Consider the following 18,710-nt stretch of genomic DNA (forward strand, 5'->3'; position numbering starts at 1 on the left):
CACTCCGTTTTACGCAGTTCTAGAGTTGTTTCTGATGCCTTGGATTTGAACCTTACCCCGCGGAGGTGAGGGCATCAGGCCGGTGTTGAGTGCTTTGGCTAGGTACCGGTGGATCAGGTTTCCTTTGTATCTGGGACTGGATCTCCTTTCTGAAAGCAAAACCCGATCACTTCTGCCTGGTTTTTTCCCCAGTCTATACGACCACCCAAGGGTCCTTCTGAATTTAGTTTTTCCTTTTATCAGATTCTGTTTCTCAATCGCTTCCACTTTAAGAGGGGTGGATTTCAACTCCCAGAATCCTCCGGCCAGCTGTGTTTTAAGATATGTGGACATCCACTCTCGGAATTCCTCTGCTTTAAGATTGGTGAACTTTAATTCCCAGGATCCCCCAGCCAGGATGCTTGTAAGATGTGTGGACTTCCCCTCCTAGAATCCCCCAGCCAGCGAATTCTGGGAATTGAAGTCCACCCCTTTTAAAAGTTGTCAGGGTTAAGAAACAGATCTAATGTAATTTGCATGTGCTGCCTTTTTTAACAGGAAGGCTGGACCCTTAACCCTTTGGGCTAATAATCCCTTATTTTTGTATTTTTTTTCTGCGGCTGTGAAGCTGCTTTCAGTGGTGTGGGAGCAGAAGAGTAGATTGTAAATAAAACTGAGGAAGGGGCTTACGGCAGAGGGTCCTGTGGCACGTACTCACCTTCCCTCCCCCCTTTGCAGCCAGTTCCCCACCCCGGAGGCCGTGCTGGAAGGGGCCTGCTACATGGTGGCCCTGCAGATCGCCCGGGAGCCCCTGGTCCGGCAGGTGCTGCGACAGACCTTCCAGGAACGGGCCAAGATCAACGTGGCCCCCACCAAGAAGGGCAAGAAGGTACGGCTGGGGGTGGGGCTGGGGGCCTTCGGTATTCTCCCCTCTTGGGGCCTCCCCAAAGAACCTCCTTCCCTCCCCCCAAGACAGCACAGGCTTGGATCTTGATTTGGGGAGGCAGGCGGTGGCCCCCAACAATCAAAGGGGAGACGTGAGTTGAGAACGTGGAGACCAAATAAACCTCTGGCGTGCATAATATAGATAGTCCTCGACTTACAACAGTTCATTTAGTGACCGTTCGAAGTTACAACAGCACCGAAAAAGAGACTTATGAGCATTTTTCACACTTATGACCGTTGTAGCATCCATTGGCAGAGACTCTTTTTATGACGGTGGCAGCGTCCCAGGGTCACGTGATCCCCTTTTGCGACCTTCTGACAAGCAGAGACAATGAGGAAGCCAGATTCACTTAACAACCGTGTTCTTAACTTAAGGACTGCAGGGGTTCACTTAACAGCCGTGGCAGGAAAGGTGGTAAAATGGGGCAAAACTCACTTAACAAATTTAGCAGCATAAATCAATCGTGGTCATAAGTCGAGGACTACCTGCTCACGGCCACAATTGAGCCCAACATTTCCATTGCTAAGCAAGACGTTGTGAAATGTGAGTTCTGCCCCATTTTACGACCTTTTTTTGCCACCACTGTTAAGTGAATCCTGCAAGTTAAATTAGTAACACTGTTGTTAAGTGAATCTGGATTCCCCGTTGAGTTTGCTTGTCAGGAGGTTGCCAGAGGGGATCACGTGACCTTGGGACGCTGCAACGGTCATAAATACGAGACAGTTGCCCAGGGTCTGAATTTTGGCCATGGGGAGGCTGCAACAGTTGTAAGTGTGAAAAATGGTCATGTCATTTTTTCAGAGCCGTTGTAACTTTGAACAGTCAGTAAACTGCTCTAAGTGGAGGACTATTTGTATTTTTAAAATGCACAATATGAATGATGAATAAAATTATGAATACATTTAAATTATTTTGGCATTTTTTTCTTCTCCCATTTATTTAAATTATACCTGAGCAGTTGCAAGAAAGGGCGAGTGTGGGGGGGGTGGTTGCTGCCCCTGACCAGCCTTGTTCCTGGCTTGGAGGTGCATCTGGAACCCACAGCTGTCGGGAGAGCCCTCCCCCCCTCCCGCCCGAGAGCAGCAAGACCTTCCTTCTCTTTCTCCAGGACATAGACGAGGCCCACTACGCCTACTCCTTCAAGTACCTGAAGAACAAGCCAGTCAAGGAGCTGCGGGATGAACAGTTCCTGAAGATCTCGCTGGCCAAAGAGGAGAACCTGCTCGCCATCGACATCTCCGTGGACATGAAGGGCGTGGACGGGTGAGTCCCCCGGCCGCGTGGCCCTCCCGCTGCCCCGCTGGACCGCCCTTCCTCCGCCTGACCCTGGCCCTCCCTTGCAGCTACGGCAACGACCAGAGCTACTTCGAGGAAATCAAGGCCTTCTACTACCGGGACGAGTTCAGCCACCAGGTGCAGGAGTGGAACCGCCAGCGCACCCTGGCCATCGAGAGGGCCCTGCGCCAGTTCCTCTACCCGCAGATGGCCAAGGAGCTCATGAACAAGCTCCTGCTGGAAGCCAAGGAGTGCGTCGTGAAGGTGGGCGGGTGGGGGCTGGGGGCAGCATTTGGGGGGCAGGAAGCAGGGGCTTGGCTTGGCCTGGGTGGAGGAAAGCCACTCTGAGTCGCTCGAGACAGCGAGCCAGGCGGCATATATCATTTAAAATAAGCTGCACTTGACAATTGAGCCTAAAATCTCTACTGGTAAACGAGGTGTTTATTAACTGAGTATTGCCCCCGCTTTTTGACCTGTCTTGCCACAGTTGTTAAGTGACTCACCTCAGTTGTTAAGTTAGGAACTCAGTCGTTACCCATTGACTTGGATTTATTTATTTATTTATTTTTATTTGATCATATTTATATACCGCCCTATCTCCCGAAGGACTCAGGGCGGTTTACAGGCACTTAAAAACACATAAATACAATATAAAAGCAATTAAAAAACTTATTCTAAAAGCCCGATAATTAAAAAAAATATAGACATAAAACCCAATTTAAAACCCACAAATTTAAAATCTAGTCCAGTCCTGCGCAGATGAATAAATGTGTTTTAAGCTCGCGACGGAAGGTTCGGAGGTCCGGAAGTTGACGAAGTCCGGGGGGGGTAGTTCGTTCCAGAGGGTGGGAGCCCCCACAGAGAAGGCCCTTCCCCTGGGTGTCGCCAGACGACACTGCCTCACTGACGGCACCCTGAGGAGTCCCTCCCTGTGAGAGCGCACGGGTCGGTGAGAGGTATTCGGTAGCAGTAGGCGGTCCCGTAAGTAGCCCGGCCCTATGCCATGGATGGTCAGAAGGTGGCAACTGGTGTTTATTGGTGATGGTTGCAGCGTCCCAGGGTCGAGGGACAAAACCAACAAAGGTCAACGGAGAAGCCAGATTCGCTTAACGACCGTGTTACTAACTTTTAACAACTACAGTGACTCGCTTAACCAACATGACGAGAAAGGTCATAAAACGGAGCAAAAGTGCCTGAACGAATGTCTCATGTAGCAACAAAAATTCTGGGCTCAATTGTCCTAAGTTGAGGACTACCTGTAAATTAAATAATTGAATTAAATTATGAAATGAAATGAGTTAATCCCTCACCCACTGCCTCCTACCCTCCCAATTTCTCCGACCAGGCCTGTAGCCGGAAGCTGTACAACTGGCTGAAGGTGGCCCCTTATCGCCCCGACCAGCAAGTGGAGGAAGACGAAGATTTAATGGACGAGAACCAAGGGAAGGGCATCCGGGTGCTGGGCATCGCCTTCTCCTCAGCCAGGTATGGGGGTGGGAGGGCAGGGTGGAGGCCCAGGTTTAGCCTGACCCCTCTGCCTCTGCCCCAGACTAAGCCGGCTGCCCCTTTTGCAGGAACCACCCGGTCTTTTGCGCCCTGCTGAACGGGGAAGGCGAAGTCACTGATTTCTTACGCCTGCCGCATTTCACCAAGAGGAGGAACGCCTGGCGGGAGGAAGAGAGGGAGAAGAAGGTGAGCCGGGAAGGGGGATCTGCTTACTCCCAGGATCCTCATGGTTTGCCACTAAGGAAGGAAGCGGAGCGGAGCTACGGCACCATCTGTGTGTTCATTTTAGAACAGGAGTGTCCAAACTTGGCCATATTAAGAGGGGTGGACTTCCACTCCCAGAATTCCCCAGCCAGCCATGCTTTAAGAGGCGTGGACTTCCACTCAGCATGCTGGCTGGGGAATTCTGGGTGTTGAAGTCCACAACTCTCAATTGTGGTCATAACCCTTGTGGAAGAATAATACCTTTTCTTTTCTGCCAATCTTCCAGCGTGGGGAGGATAGCAGGGCCTCCCCTTCTGGCATAAGCTGGGAGGGGGGGCTGTGCTATTTTGTTTCCCCACCCCACCCCTCCAAAAATATGACCCCCTTTCTCCCATGTAGGCTCAAGATATTGAGACCCTGAAGAAGTTCCTACTCAGCAAGAAACCCCACGTGGTCACCATTGCGGGAGAGAACAGGTAAGCTCAGGACCGACCTGTCCCGGGGCCTCTCCCAGCAAGGCCCCGAGTTCAAATCCCCTCTGGCAGGTTTTTAATCTCCATTTACATTTCCCAAAAGATTCGAAGATGCTCGCAGTGACGCCTTTTAGGATTAACCAGCCCACTCTGGGGAATGTCTGCAAAGGCCTTTTTCCATGGAAGGCCCTTCCTTCCACCACAGATTTACCTCTGTCCCTTCTCATTTATTCTTAACCTTCTTAGGTGCATGATTTTTTAAAAAGAATTTGCCATTCCTTTTCGTTTTATAATTCAGGGAGCAGTGATACAGGAGGTCCTTGACTTAGGATTGGACGCTTGGTGACCAGCTGCTTATGAAGGACCTCACTTGGGGCTACTTATAACTCTGATTCAAAGTTTCCGCAGTCTCTCTCTCTCTCTCTCTCTCTCTCTCACACACACACACACATACACACACACACACACACACACACACACACACACCCCACACACCAACCTTGGAGACTTGGCAGCACAGCTCCCTGTACGGCCAAGGCCCCCATAGCCGGGGGGTGGGGGTTATGCTGGTTTTGGCAAGCGATGACTGGCCCATTTATTTCATTTATGAACAGGATTTGGCCATAAATCAAGGGCACCCTGGGCTTATTTTTGCTTTGTTTTCCTCTTCATTCTTTTTCTTCCTGCATGGTCACATCTGTCACTCTCCAGACGTCCATTTTTAAATACAGGTAGTCCTTCACTTACGACGGTTCATTTAGTGGCTGCCCAAAGTTACAACGGCACTGGAAAAAGGGACTTATAACCATTTTTCACACTTACGACCATTGCAGCATTCCCCATGGTCGCATGATCAAAATTCAGACGTTTGGCAACTGACTCACATTTATGACGGTCACAGTGTTCCAGGCTCACGTGATCCCCTTTTGTGACCTTCTGACAACGTGGAGAAGCCAGATTCACTTAGCAACCGTGTGACTAACTGAACAACTGCAGTGACTCGCTTAACAACAGTGGCTAGAAAAGTCGTAAAATGGGGCAAAACTCAGTTAAGAAATGTCTCACTTAGCATCATAAATTTGGGGCTCAATCATGATCGTAAGGCGAGGACTCCCTTTGATGGCCTAAGGGTTAGGGCGACAATTCTAAGCCATCACCTGAAAGGGCAAACCAGCAGGATTAAAATTAGGGAGGTTCCTGCTTTCTTTGGCAAGCTCCTTTCTCACACACCCACCCAAAGAGAGGGGGAGCTGCACCCCCAAAGAGGACCAGGCCGGGCCGGGCTTCCTAATGGAGCCTCTGCCTAGTGGGGGTCCTCAGCTCCTCCCCTCCCCATTTTCCCCAGGGACGCTCAGATGCTGGTGGAAGATGTGAAGCGGATTGTTCACGAACTGGAGCAGGGCCAGCAACTCTCCTCCATCGGCGTGGAGCTGGTGGACAATGAACTGGCCACGCTTTACATGAACAGCAAGAAGTCAGAGGTGAGGGAGGGAGGGAGGGAGTGTCTCTGGTGGGAGCTTCTAACTCCTTTTGCTTTGTTCTTTCGTGTCAAAAGCCTCACAATTAAAATAAGGCATACTATACAGTTTTAAATTTTAAAATAATAAAACACGAAACAGATCTTGCCCAGAAACTAGAAATAATAATTGCGTTGGGTCGCACTGTCATGAGATCTTCAAGTGTACATTGATCGGGACACAAAGGGCAAGTATACATATGCCTTGCTGTCGCCACAATTGCGCAGAAGTCACTGGATGCACATCCCGCAAAAGTTCTTCCTCACATGCAGACAAACCCTCAGTGTTTACTGAAATAATAGCTAAGAGCCGTGGGAGCCCAGTGGTTAGAATGCAGTATTGCAGGCAAAAACTCTGCCCACAGCCAGGAAGTTTGATCTTGACTGGCTCGAGGTTGACTCGTCCTTCCGGTAAAATGAGGCTGACACTGTAAATTGCTTAGAGAGTACACTGTGAAGCACTATAAGTAAGTGCTATTGCTTGGAATGGAAGGAAGGAAGGAAGGAAGGAAGACAGATGAAAAGGAAGAAAGGTGATAAGGAAGGAAGCCAGGGTGGCACACTGGTTAGAGTGCCGTATTGCAGATTAACTGCTGACTGTCAGAAGTTTGATCCTGCCCAGCTCAAGGTTGACTCAGCCTTCCGTCCTTCTGAGGTTGGTAAAACAAGGACCCAGATTGTTGGGAACAATATGTTGAGTTTGTGAACAGCTTAGAGAGGGCTGTCAAGCACTGTGAAGTGGTATATAAGTCTAAATGTTAGTCCTAAATGCTAATGATCATCTGTAGATCTGAAAAGGTCCTTTGTGGGATACACATAGTGCTGCAGGTATTCCACTCAATTGTGGTCGTAAATTGAGGACGACCTGTTAAAGGGGAAATGAGGGCATTCTAGAAACGTGCAGATACTGGCCGAAAAGGAGGAAATAGTAGCCAGCCTTGAGGAGGAATGAATGTTTGCCACAAGAAGTGAAAACATTTTGCTTTTAGCATACAAGGATCTCAATTGTGCTACAAGGGTGAGCCAGCAGAAACATAAAAGTGAAATGGATTCAAGAGGAACAGGGTAAAATGAGAGGCGACGGGGTCACAACCGAACGGAATCTGAGAAAACCCGGGTTGGATGCAGAAGGAGGGGCTGGGATGAAAGGCCTTTGGGTGGCACCTCTATGGAAAATAAATTGGGATTAAACTACAAACACTGAGGAAGGGAAGCCTAGGGAGTCGTGGTTGAATGGAGTTAATGAAAGGCAAAGAGAGGATGGGCTCAAAGTATGGAAGCCCTGGCACCAAACCTGCCTCCAGGAGTTTTGAATTCTCCAACACTGGAAGTTTTTAAGCCATTGGTCTGAAATGGTAGAGGGTTTCCTGCCTGAGTAGGGGGTTGGACTAGAAGACCTCCAAGGTCCCTTCCAGCTCTGTTGTTCTGTCTATTCTGTTCTGTTCTGTTTTATTCTATTCTATTCTAACAATCTGGTGAACGGGAGAATGTGTTGCAAAGGTAGGAAAGGAAGAGGAGGCTGGGCCAATAAACCAGAACCAACTACAGGTTGACTCTCCTTGCAGACCGAGTTCAGGGACTATCCGCCCGTCTTGCGCCAAGCTGTCTCCCTCGCTCGCCGCATCCAGGACCCGCTGGTCGAGTTCGCCCAAGTCTGCAGCCCCGATGAGGATATTCTCTGCCTCAAGCTGCACCCCATGCAGGTAACCCCAGGGAGGCCTTCTCTGGAAAAGGACAGGCTGGAGTACTCCATTTGTTTGTACCCTGCCTTCATTATTTGAACCATGTCCACCACTCCTCCCTCCTCCTGTTCTGCCCACAACAACTACCCTGTGAGGTCAGGCTGAGAGAGAATGACTTGCTCAAGGTTGCCCAGCTGGCTTGTGTGCCTAAGGCAGGACTTGAACTCGCCGCCATCTGGATATTGGCCCAAAATCACCCAGTCAGCTTTCTTGCCTAATGCGGGACTAGAATTCACTCGCTCCTGGTGATTGGCCCAAAGTCACCCAGCTGGCTTTCATGGCTAAAGCGGAACTAGAACTCCCCGTCTCCTACTTTCTAGCCCGGTGTCTTAACCTCGAGACCAAACCTGCTCTTGGTCCTTCCAGATGGGGAGGCGGAGAAGGTCCAAGGCCAGTCAGGAAAAAAGAATTAGGGCACAGAGTTGGTGGGTGGGGAAAAAGCTCCCGTCCCTTCCAAAGCCAATCTTGGACAGGTAATACCGAGATGCTAAGCGGAGCCTCACTCTCTCGTGGGGGACTCTGTAAAAGATGGGGAGGGGGGTGGGCTGCTCTGGGTGGGCTTAAGACCTGGAGTCCAGAAGTGTATGTGGTGTGGGGGGGTGTTTCCATCAGCCACCACTCAGCTGGAAGCCTCCCCTCCGAGTTCTCTGGTTGATCCCACTCCCCTTGACCGGGCTGGGCCACCCGTCTTCTGAGGCTTCCCCCACTCCCCACTCCCCACGGCTGGAGGACTGACGCTCTCTTCCCACCCCCCAGGACCACGTGGTGAAGGAAGAGCTGCTGGGCGCCCTCTACTGTGAATTCATCAACCGGGTGAACGAGGTGGGCGTGGACGTGAACCGGGCCATCGCCCACCCCCACAGCCAGGCCCTCCTGCAGTTCGTCTGTGGCCTGGGACCCCGCAAGGGCACCCACTTGCTGAAGGTAGGGCTCTGCTAGGCACCGGTGGGGGGGGAGGACTAGGGGACAGGGAAGGGCAGCAGAAAACCCCCCCCCCTTTTACAGATGGTCCTCACCTTACAATCATCCGCTTTAGTGGCCGTTCCAAGTTACAATTGCACTGAAAAAAGTGACTGATGGCCATTTTTCACACTTAACGACCGTTGCAGGATTCCCACGGTCCACTGATCAAACTTCAGTTGCTTGGCAGCTGACTCATATTTATGACGGTTGCAGTGTCCGTCAGGGGTGTGTGTGTCACATGATACCCTTTTTGCGACGGGAATCACCACTGCATTAAGTCAGTCACTGTGTGAAAGTTGCCAAACGCCCAAATTTTGATCAGATGTTGTTGTATGAAGACCGGTTATAAGTCACTTTTTTCAGGGTTATTGAATGGTCAGTAAGTGAATGGTTGTAAGTTGAGAATTGCCTGCATGTCTGTTGAAAAACAGGGGGACGAAGTCTGGGTAGGAGTCCAAGGAGCCTGGGGGCTCGGGAAGACATCTGCCTCCTCCAGACTCTTCTCCTTAGCTCCCAAGCGGCCCCCTCGGTTCTCCCCGGCCTCTGAGTGACCGCCTGCCCTGTCTCCTCTTTCAGATCCTGAAGCAGAACAACACACGGCTGGAGAACCGGACCCAACTAGTCACCATGTGCCACATGGGGCCCAAAGTCTTCATCAACTGCGCCGGCTTCATCAAGATTGACACGGCCTCGCTGGGAGACAGGTGGGCACCCGGGGGGGGAGCCAGCAAAACAGCCCTTCTGGCAGGTCCTCACTGGGCACGGCTGCTGCAGAGTCCCGGAGGAAGCCTCCGTGGCTCCAGCCGCCCAGTGCCAGGGGCTGCTCTTGGGCGAGGGTCACAGCAGTCCCACTCGGTTGGTTGGTTGGTTGAACTTTTTAAATGTGTATTCTGCCCTTTTGGCCGTAGGTGGCATACAACAAATAAAAACACCACCAACCATTAAAATACAGGTAGTCCTTGACTTATGACCAAAACTGAGCCCAAAATTTGTAGTTATTCTGTTTTGTAATTCTGTTCTGTTCTGTCTTGTTCTCTGTTCTATTCTATTCTATTCTATTCTATTCTATTCTATTCTATTCTATTCTATTCTATTCTATTCTAAGTGCTTTGGAAAATAGTTTGACCCCCTCACCTCTGTGGCAGCCCCTCAAATATTGGAAGATTGCTATCATGTCTCCCCTGGTCCTTCTCTTCACTAGACTAGTCATGCCCAGTTCCTAGACTTAGCCACTCTACTAATTGCTCCTACAGAATTTAATTTTATTCATCATTCGTACTGTGCAAAGAATGGAATGGAACAGGAAGGCATAGAATAGAAATACAGAATAGACTAATGGAATGGAATAGAATTACAATACAGAATAGATTCCAAAATAGAAAATAGAATAGAATAGAATCACAATGCAGAATAGACTACAAAATAGTCTACTTTGACTGCACAATAATTGGCATTCATTAGAACGAAATTTCCTTGCCTACAGCTCTCGAAGGGTCACCACCTCCAACATAAACACTACATGGACATTTTTAAAACAATTCACCCTACTGGTGCTTTGTGTCTTGATAAATACTTTATGTGCTGCTTTGGTGGAATTTCATGCGCTTAGTGCCGTATTCTGTTAACGCCATGCGAAATAAACAAAACTCCCCTGACGTTGCCTCTCTGGGTTCCCAGCACGGACTCCTACATCGAGGTCCTGGACGGCTCCAGAGTCCACCCAGAAACCTACGAATGGGCACGGAAGATGGCGGTCGATGCTCTGGAGTACGACGAGTCGGCCGAAGACGCCAATCCAGCCGGAGCCCTGGAGGAGATCCTGGAAAACCCGGAACGTCTGAAGGATCTGGACCTCGACGCCTTCGCAGAGGAGCTGGAGAGACAGGTCAGCAGACCCTCCCCACCCCCCAAGAGAAGGGTCTTCCTGGGTTTCTCTCCAGACGCTCACGCCCCCGTCTCTTTTCAGGGCTACGGCGACAAGCACATCACCCTGTACGACATCCGAGCGGAGCTGAGCTGCCGCTACAAGGACCTAAGGAGCCCTTATCGCTCCCCCAATTCTGAGGAGGTCTTCAACATGTTGACCAAAGAGACCCCCGAAACCTTCTACATCGGTAGGCGCACCCAACTCTTGTTACCTGGAGAGCTACTTCAAAGGCTTCTGGGAGACCTGAGGCCAGTTTTTCTCAACATTATCCACTTCAAGATGGGTGGACTTCAACTCCCAGAATCCCCCAGCCAGCTGGGAGTTGAAGTCCAGCCCATCTTCAAGCGGCCAGTGTTGAGAAACGCTGTCTTAGACCTTCAGAGGACTTCTGGGTGGTGAGCAGGTATGACCAAGCATGTACATGTAGTCCTTGACTTATACCCGTTGATTTAATGTCCCAAAGGGGCTTTTTTTCAAGAGGCAGCCGGCATTTCTGGTTTTTCTTTGAAGACGTTTTGCTTCTCATCCCAGAAGCTTCTTCGGCTCTGACTGGATGATGGGGAAGGGAAGAATTTATTAGAAATGATCACCTTTGTCTGCAAGGAATATAAACCCTTCCCTTCCCCCACCCTCCAGTCAGAGCTGAAGAAGCTTCTTGGATGAGAGGCGAAACGTCTTCAAAGAAAAACCAGAAACTCCAGTTGCCTCTTGAAAAAAATAAAAAAAGCTGCTTTGGGACAACCCTGACCCGGAAGAATGAGAATGTCCATAGACATTCATTTCATGACCATTCAAAATGAACGACAGCACTGAAAATAGCGACTCACACTTACGACCATTGCATCATCCCCACAGTCCCATCAAAATTTGGACACTTGGCAACCAGTTCATATTTATGACGGTCGCAGTGTCCCTGGGGGTCAGGTGATCCTCTTTGCGACCTTCTGACAAGTGAGGCCCTTGAGGAAGCCAGGTTCCCTTCACAGCATGGAGTGTCGCTAAATGTTCATGTTGCTAAGTGAACAATTGCAGTGATTCACTTAACAACACTGGCAAGAAAGGTCGTAAAGTGGGGCAAAACTCAGTGAATAGCTGCCTAGCAATGGACATTTATTTTTTTATGGGCCGAGTGTGATTGGACACACAAAAAATTGTCTTGGAGCATCTGCTGTCAGTGTACATAAAAGAAAATACCTTCATCAAGAATCATAAGGTACAACACTTAATCATAGTCATAGGGTACAAATAAGCAATCAGATCTTATTAGGAAACAGTCAATATAAATCTTAAGGATACCAGCAACAAAGTTACAGTCATAAGTGGAAGGAGTTGGGTGATTGGAAAGATGAGATGATTAATAGTAGAGCGAACTTAGAAAATAGTTTGACAATATTAAGGGAATTATTTGTTTAGCAGAGTGATGGCCTTCGGGAAAAAACTGTCCTTGTGTCTAGTTGTTCTGGTGTGCAGTGCTCTGTAGCATCGTTTTGAGGGTAGGAGTTGAAACAGTTTATGTCCAGGATGTGAGGGATCTGCAAATATTTTCACGGCCCTCTTCTTGATTCGTGCAGTATACAGGTCCTCAATGGAAGGCAGGTTGGTAGCAATTATTTTTTCTGCAGTTCTAATTATCCTCTGAAGTCTGTGTTTTTCTTGTTGGGTTGCAGAACCGAACCAGACAGTTATAGAGGTGCAAATGACAGACTCAATAATTCCTCTGTAGAACTGAATCAGCAGCTCCTTGGGCAGTTTGAGCTTACTGAGTTGGCGCAGAAAGAACATTCTTTGTTGTCCTTTTTTGATAATGTTTTTGATGTTAGCTGTCCATTTGAGATCTTGCACCCCTAAAGGTCCGGCTTCTCCCGTCCACAGGTAAACTGATCATCTGCAACGTGACGGGAATCGCCCACCGACGACCGCAAGGAGAGAGCTACGACCAGGCCATCAGGAACGACGAGACGGGCCTCTGGCAATGCCCCTTCTGTCAGCAGGATAACTTCCCCGAGCTGAGCGAGGTAACCCCGAGGGCTGACCTCCAGCCTTCTACCCATACAACTTCCTGGCGGTGCTGTGCTGTCCTTTCCTCATCTGCTCGAAAGATCCTGAAGCCATCCTGAACCCCATCACTCCTTTCGGAAGAGCAGAGTTGGAAGGGAGCTTGGAGGTCTTCTAGTCCAACCCCTGTCCAGTCTTGAAGCACCCACAACTTCTGGAGGAAAGCCGTTCCGCTGGTTTATTATTCTCACTGTTGTAAAATGTGTTAGTTCCAGGTTGCTTCTGTCCTTGATGAGTTTCCATCCGTTGCTTCTTGTCCTGCCTTCGGGTGCTTTGGAAGATAGCTTGACCCCCAAATCTTCTTTGTGGCAGCCACTCAAATATTGGAAGGCTGCTATCATGTCTCCCCAGTCCTTCTCTTCATTAAACTAGACAGACCCAATTCCAGCAACCGTTCATCGTACATTTTAGCCTCCAGCCCCCAGTCATCGTTGTGGCTCTTCTCTTTCTAGACTCTTTAGTCTGTTGAGATATGGGGAGGGTTTCCCTGGGTCCCTCTTGCCACCCCCCAGGAGATGCTGCATTCTTGGGGACTGTAGGTCACACGTGGACTCGTGTGGTTGGCTAAACAACCAGGCTAATGCGACGCCTCTCCTCTATCCAGGTCTGGAACCATTTTGACAGCGGCTCCTGCCCCGGTCAGGCCATTGGGGTGAAAACCCGTCTGGACAATGGTGTCACCGGCTTTATCCCCACCAAATTCCTCAGTGACAAAGTGGTCAAACGGCCGGAGGAAAGAGTCAAGGTAGGTTATGGGGAGTTCAGCCCAGGTGGCTTAGTCAACGGCCGGTCAAGATGTCCGGGGCCTTTCCCCGGCCCCTGGCGTGCACCAGGCTGGTGCCGGCTCCTCTCACTGAGCAGGGTGCTGGCATTGTTATACCGCCACACCTGTCCCCTCTTCCCAGCATGCTGCTACTCTGCCCTTTGGCCAGGCGGTGGGAAGCTGGCCAAAGAAATTAGCAGGCAGTGACCGCCCGTTTGTTTAAAAGCCTTGCTTTCTGGCTGGGAGCAGATCTCCAGCGTGGAAGACGGGAAAGCAAAATACCCACTCCTTTTGGGGGAGGGGGTCTCATTTTCCCAGGCTGGATGTTTGTGCAGCTTCTTGGCTGGGGATTGGAGCCTTGGGAAGGTGGGAGAGAATGGTGTGTGTGTGGCAGAATCCGACTCCTCCCGGGGCCTCTCCAGCCGTGGTTGTTTGGTTGGCCAGTTTTGCAATTGTGCCTCTGGAGGATCTGAGCGGAATCACGGCTGCTCCCTGCTGAGTCTGCAGTTGTTTGGCAGCCCCGAACTCTGCAAGGCCAGAGGCCCCACAGCTGGGTGGAAGGGCCCCTTAACAGAATAACAAAGTTGGAAGGAACCTTGTAGGTCATCTAGGTTAACCCCCCGCCCAAGCAGGAGACCCTCCACCAAAGACCCTTGTAGTCTCGGCTTCCCCCTGCTGCTTCAACAGGAGCAGGCCCCAAATCCTCGCTCCCTCTGGGGCTGCTGAACCCCTTCAGAAGCTGGCATTGGCATTGTTCTCTATCCGGTCTGCTTCTGAAGCAGAAGACTCTCTGGCTTAACAGACTAATAAGAGTTGAAAGGGACCTTGGAGGCCTTCTAGTCCAACCCCCTGCTTGGGCAGGAAACTACCATTTCAGACAAATGGCTGTCCAGTCTCTTCTGAAAAGCTTCCAGCGATGGATCACCCGCAACTTCTGGAGGCGAGCTGTTCCACTGGTTAAATCTTAGCCTGTTTCTCTCCTTCCACCTCTGCCAAACATCTGGCATCGAGGCACACCACTGGGTTTCACACTGGCCTATTATTTATTTATTTATTTGTTCATATTTTTATACCGCCCTTCTCCGAAGACTCAGGGCGGTGTACAGTCAATAAAACGACAAATTAAAATAAACAAATTAAAATACTATAACAAATTTAAAAATCTGATTCGACCGCTGTATACTTAAAATATTAGCTAAAATTTTATCAAAAACTAAAACCCTATTAAAACCCTATTAAAACCCACTAAAACCCCCATACTAAAATCAATCAGGCCAGCTCCACTTGGTGAAAAAAGAAAGTCTTGAGCTCACGTTTAAAGGTCCGGAGATCAGGGAGGAGACGGAGTCCCACCGGCAGCTCATTCCATAGAGCCGGGGCCCCCACAGAGAACACTTTTCCCCTGGGGGCCGCCAGCCGACATTGTCTAGCCGACGGCACCCTAAGAAGGCCCTCCCTGTGAGCGCGCACTGGACGTACCGGACAATGGGAGGTAACTGTCGGCAGCAGGCGGTCCCGTAAATATCCCGGTCCAATGCCATGGAGCGCTTTAAAGGTGATAACCAACACCTTGAAGCTCACCCGGAAGACCACCAGCAACCAATGCAGCCTGCGCAGGAGAGGTGTTACATGGGAGCTACGGGGGGCTCCCTCAATCCCCCGCGCGGCTGCATTCTGTACCAGTTGGAGCCTCCGGGTGCTCCTCAAGGGGAGCCCCATGTAAAGAGCATTGCAGTAATCCAGACGGGAAGTGACGAGGGCATGAGTGACCGTGCATAACGAGTCCCGGTCCAGGAAAGGGCGCAATTGGCGAATCAGGCGAACCAGATGAAAAGCTCCCCTGGCGACGGCTGTCAAATGGTCTTCTAAAGACAGCCGTGCATCCAGGAGAACGCCTAAATTGCGCACCGATTCCCTGGGGGCTAACGATTTGCCCCCCACAGTCAGCAGTGGGGTGCCGGGACGCCGGCATCCACAGCCACTCCGTCTTGGATGGGTTGAGTCGGAGCCTGTTCGTCCCCATCCAGACCCGAACAGCCTCAAGACACCGAGTCATCACATCGACGGCTTCGTTGGGGTGGTTTGGGGTGGAGATGTACAGTTGAGTATCGTCAGCATACATTTATTTATTTATTTATTTATTTATTAATCATATTTATATACCGCCCTATCTCCCGAAGGACTCAGGGCGGTTCACAGGCACTTAAAAACACATAAATACAGAATAAAAACAATTTAAAAAACTTATTTTAAGCCCGTTAATTAAAATATACAGATAAAACCTAATTAAAACCCATAAATTTAAAATCTAGCTCAGTCCTGCACAATTAAATAAATATGTTTTAAGCCCGCGGCGGAAGGTCCGAAGGTCCGGAAGCTGACGGAGTCCGGGGGGTAGTTCGTTCCAAAGGGTGGGAGCCCCCACAGAGAAGGCCCTTCCCCTGGGCGTCGCCAGACGACATTGCCTCGCTGACGGCACCCTGAGGAGACCCTCTCTGTGAGAGCGCATGGGTCGGTGAGAGGTATTCGGTAGCAGAAGGCGGTCCCGTAAATAACCCGGCCCAATGCCATGGAGCGCTTTAAAGGTGGTCACCAAAACCTTGAAGCGCACCGAAGGCCACAGGTAGCCAGTGCAGTCTGCGCAGGATGGGTGTTATCACGGGAGCCACGAGGGCTCCATCTATCACCAGCGCAGCCGCATTCTGGACTAACTGCAGCCTCGGATGCCCTTCAAGGGAGCCCCATGTGAGAGCATTGCAGTAATCCAGGCGAGGCGTCACGAGTGCGTGGTGACCGTGCATAGGGCATCCCGGTCCAGAAAGGCGCAACTGGCGTACCAGGCGAACCTGGTAGAACGCTCTCCTGGAGCGGCCGTCAAATGGTCTTCTAGAGACAGCCGTTCATCCAGGAGGGCGCCTAAGTTGCGGACCCTCTCCATCGGGGCCAATGACTCGCCACCGATGGTCAGCATGATTAAGCTGACTGTACCGGGATGCCGGCATCCACAGCCACTCTGTCTTGGCGGGATTGAGCTTGAGCCTGTTTCTCCCCATCCAGACCCGTCGGCCTCCAGACACCGGGACAGCACTTGATAGCTTCATTGGGGTGGTCCGGTGTGAAAAGTACAGCTGGGTGTCATCCGCATACAGCTGGTACTTCACACGAAACCACTGATGATCTCACCCAGCGGCTTCATGTAGATGTTAAACAGAAGGCGAGAGGATCGACCCCTGCGGCACCCACAAGTGAGGCGCCTCGGGCCGACCTCTGCCCCCTGTCAACACCGACTGCGACGGTCGGAGAGATAGGAGGAGAACCACCGATAAGCGGTGCCTCCACTCCCAATCCCTCCAACCGCGCAGCAGGATACCATGGTCGATGGTATCGAAAGCCGCTGAGAGGTCTAATAGGACCAGGGCAGAGGAGCAACCCCTATCCCTGGCCCTCCAGAGATCATCCACCAACGCGACCAAAGCCGTCTCCGTGCTGTAACCGGGCCGGAAACCGGACTGGAACGGGTCTAGATAGACAGCTTCATCCAGGTGCAAGGGAAACTGATATGCCACCATACTCTCTACAACCTTCGCCGCAAAGCGAAGGTTGGAGACCGGACGATAATTACCTAAAACAGCCGGGTCCAGGGAAGGCTTCTTAAGGAGGGGCCTCACCACCGCCTCTTTCAAGGCGGCCGGGAAGACACCCTCCACCAAAGAAGCGATCGTAATCGCCTGGAGCCAGCCTCGTGTGACCTCCCGAGTGGCCAGCACCAGCCAGGAGGTGCACGGGTCCAGTAAACATGTGGTGGCATTCAACCTACCCAGCAACCTGTCCATGTCCTCAGGAGCCACAGGGTCAAACTCATCCCAAACAATATCGCCAAGACCACCCTCGAGCATCTCACCCGCATCACCGCAATCTTGGTCCAACCCATCCCGAAGCTGAACGATTTTATCGTATAGATAACCGTTAAACTCCTCAGCACGTCCCTGCAATGGGTCATCCGCTCCCCTGGTGAAGGAGGCGAGTCACCCAAACAGGGCAGCTGGGCGGTTATCTGCCGATGCAATGAGGAGGCGTAGCTACGCCTCGCTTCCCTCAATGCCACTAGGTAAGTCCTAGTATAGGACTTCACTAGTGTCCGATCAGCTTCCGAACGGCTAGACCTCCAGGAAGTCTCTAGGCGTCTTCTCCGGCGCTTCATCCCTCTCAGCTCCTCGGAGAACCAAGGAGCCGGTTGGGACATGCACCGGGTCAGAGGCCGCAAAGGCACAACACGGTCTAAGGCCCCCGCCGCGGCCCGTTCCCAGGCCGCCACAAGTTCCTCAGCCGAGTCGTGAGCCAGACCCTCAGGAAACGGCCCAAGCTCCGTCCGGAACCCGTCAGGGTCCATCAGGCGCCTGGGGCGGAACCAACGTATCGGCTCCGCCTCCCTGCGGTGGTGAATGGCGGTCAGAAAGTCCAGGCGAAGAAGAGAGTGATCTGACCATGACAAAGGTTCGATGACTATTTCCTTTAAGTCCAGATCTCTCAACCACTGACCAGAGAGAAAAATCAGGTCCAGAGTGCCACCCCCAATGTGAGTAGGGCCATCAACTACTTGGGTCAGATCCAAGGCCGTCATGGAAGCCATGAACTCCCGAGCTGCCGTCGATGATGAGCCGGAAGATGGCAAGTTAAAGTCCCCCATGACTAAAAGTCTGGGGGTCTCAACTGCCACCCCGGCCAGCATCTCCAGGAGCTCGGGCAGGGCAGCTGTCACGCAGCAAGGAGCCAGGTACATGATCAGCAAGCCCATCTGACACCTACGACCCCATCTCACAAAGAGGGATTCACACCCGGCAATCTGAGGTATAGTGGTCTCCCTCGGCTCTAGACTCTCTCTAATCACAACCGCCACCCCCCCACCCCTACCCTGGGCCCTCGGCTGATGGAATGCACGGAAACCCGGCGGGCACATCTCAACAAGGGGCACGCCCCCTTCAGTGCCCAACCAGGTCTCCGTAATGCCCATAAGGTCCGCGGAACCCCCCTGTATAAGATCACAAACAAGGGGGGCTTTGTTCACCACGGACCGAGCATTGCACAACATCAGCCGAAGGCCCAGGCTCTGAGGATCCTGACCATCCGGGGAACGGGAAAAGTCTAAGGGGTCGGAGCGCGTGATCGCTTTGAGACATCGAGCACGCTGATACAGCTGACAGCTCACCCCGAAACCATGGATGATCTCTCCCAGCGGCTTCATATAAATGTTGAACAGGAAAGGTGAGAGAATCGACCCCTGCGGCACCCCACACGTGAGTTGCCTAGCGGTCGATCTCTGCCCCCCTGTCAACACCGTCTGCGAGCGGTCGAAGAGGTAGG

At 51.3% G+C, this 18,710-nt stretch overlaps 1 protein-coding gene across 2 annotated transcripts in view; it reads left to right on the top strand.

The window, feature by feature from the left end:
* SUPT6H (SPT6 homolog, histone chaperone and transcription elongation factor) overlaps nt 1-18,710 on the top strand; it is a 59,267-nt gene that overhangs the window by 23,756 nt on the left and 16,801 nt on the right. For both annotated transcript variants that reach the window (XM_058163926.1, XM_058163927.1), the window contains exons 15-28: nt 718-868; nt 2,034-2,188; nt 2,269-2,464; nt 3,546-3,685; nt 3,775-3,892; nt 4,310-4,386; nt 5,729-5,864; nt 7,465-7,602; nt 8,398-8,565; nt 9,181-9,308; nt 10,282-10,489; nt 10,571-10,718; nt 12,404-12,546; nt 13,191-13,331. In XM_058163926.1, coding sequence (XP_058019909.1) covers nt 718-868; nt 2,034-2,188; nt 2,269-2,464; nt 3,546-3,685; nt 3,775-3,892; nt 4,310-4,386; nt 5,729-5,864; nt 7,465-7,602; nt 8,398-8,565; nt 9,181-9,308; nt 10,282-10,489; nt 10,571-10,718; nt 12,404-12,546; nt 13,191-13,331 — 2,047 coding nt within the window. The remainder of the gene's footprint in view (nt 1-717; nt 869-2,033; nt 2,189-2,268; nt 2,465-3,545; nt 3,686-3,774; nt 3,893-4,309; nt 4,387-5,728; nt 5,865-7,464; nt 7,603-8,397; nt 8,566-9,180; nt 9,309-10,281; nt 10,490-10,570; nt 10,719-12,403; nt 12,547-13,190; nt 13,332-18,710) is intronic.

This window comes from Ahaetulla prasina, chromosome 1 (genome assembly GCF_028640845.1).
Source record: "Ahaetulla prasina isolate Xishuangbanna chromosome 1, ASM2864084v1, whole genome shotgun sequence".
Classification (NCBI taxonomy): Eukaryota; Metazoa; Chordata; class Lepidosauria; order Squamata; family Colubridae; genus Ahaetulla; species Ahaetulla prasina.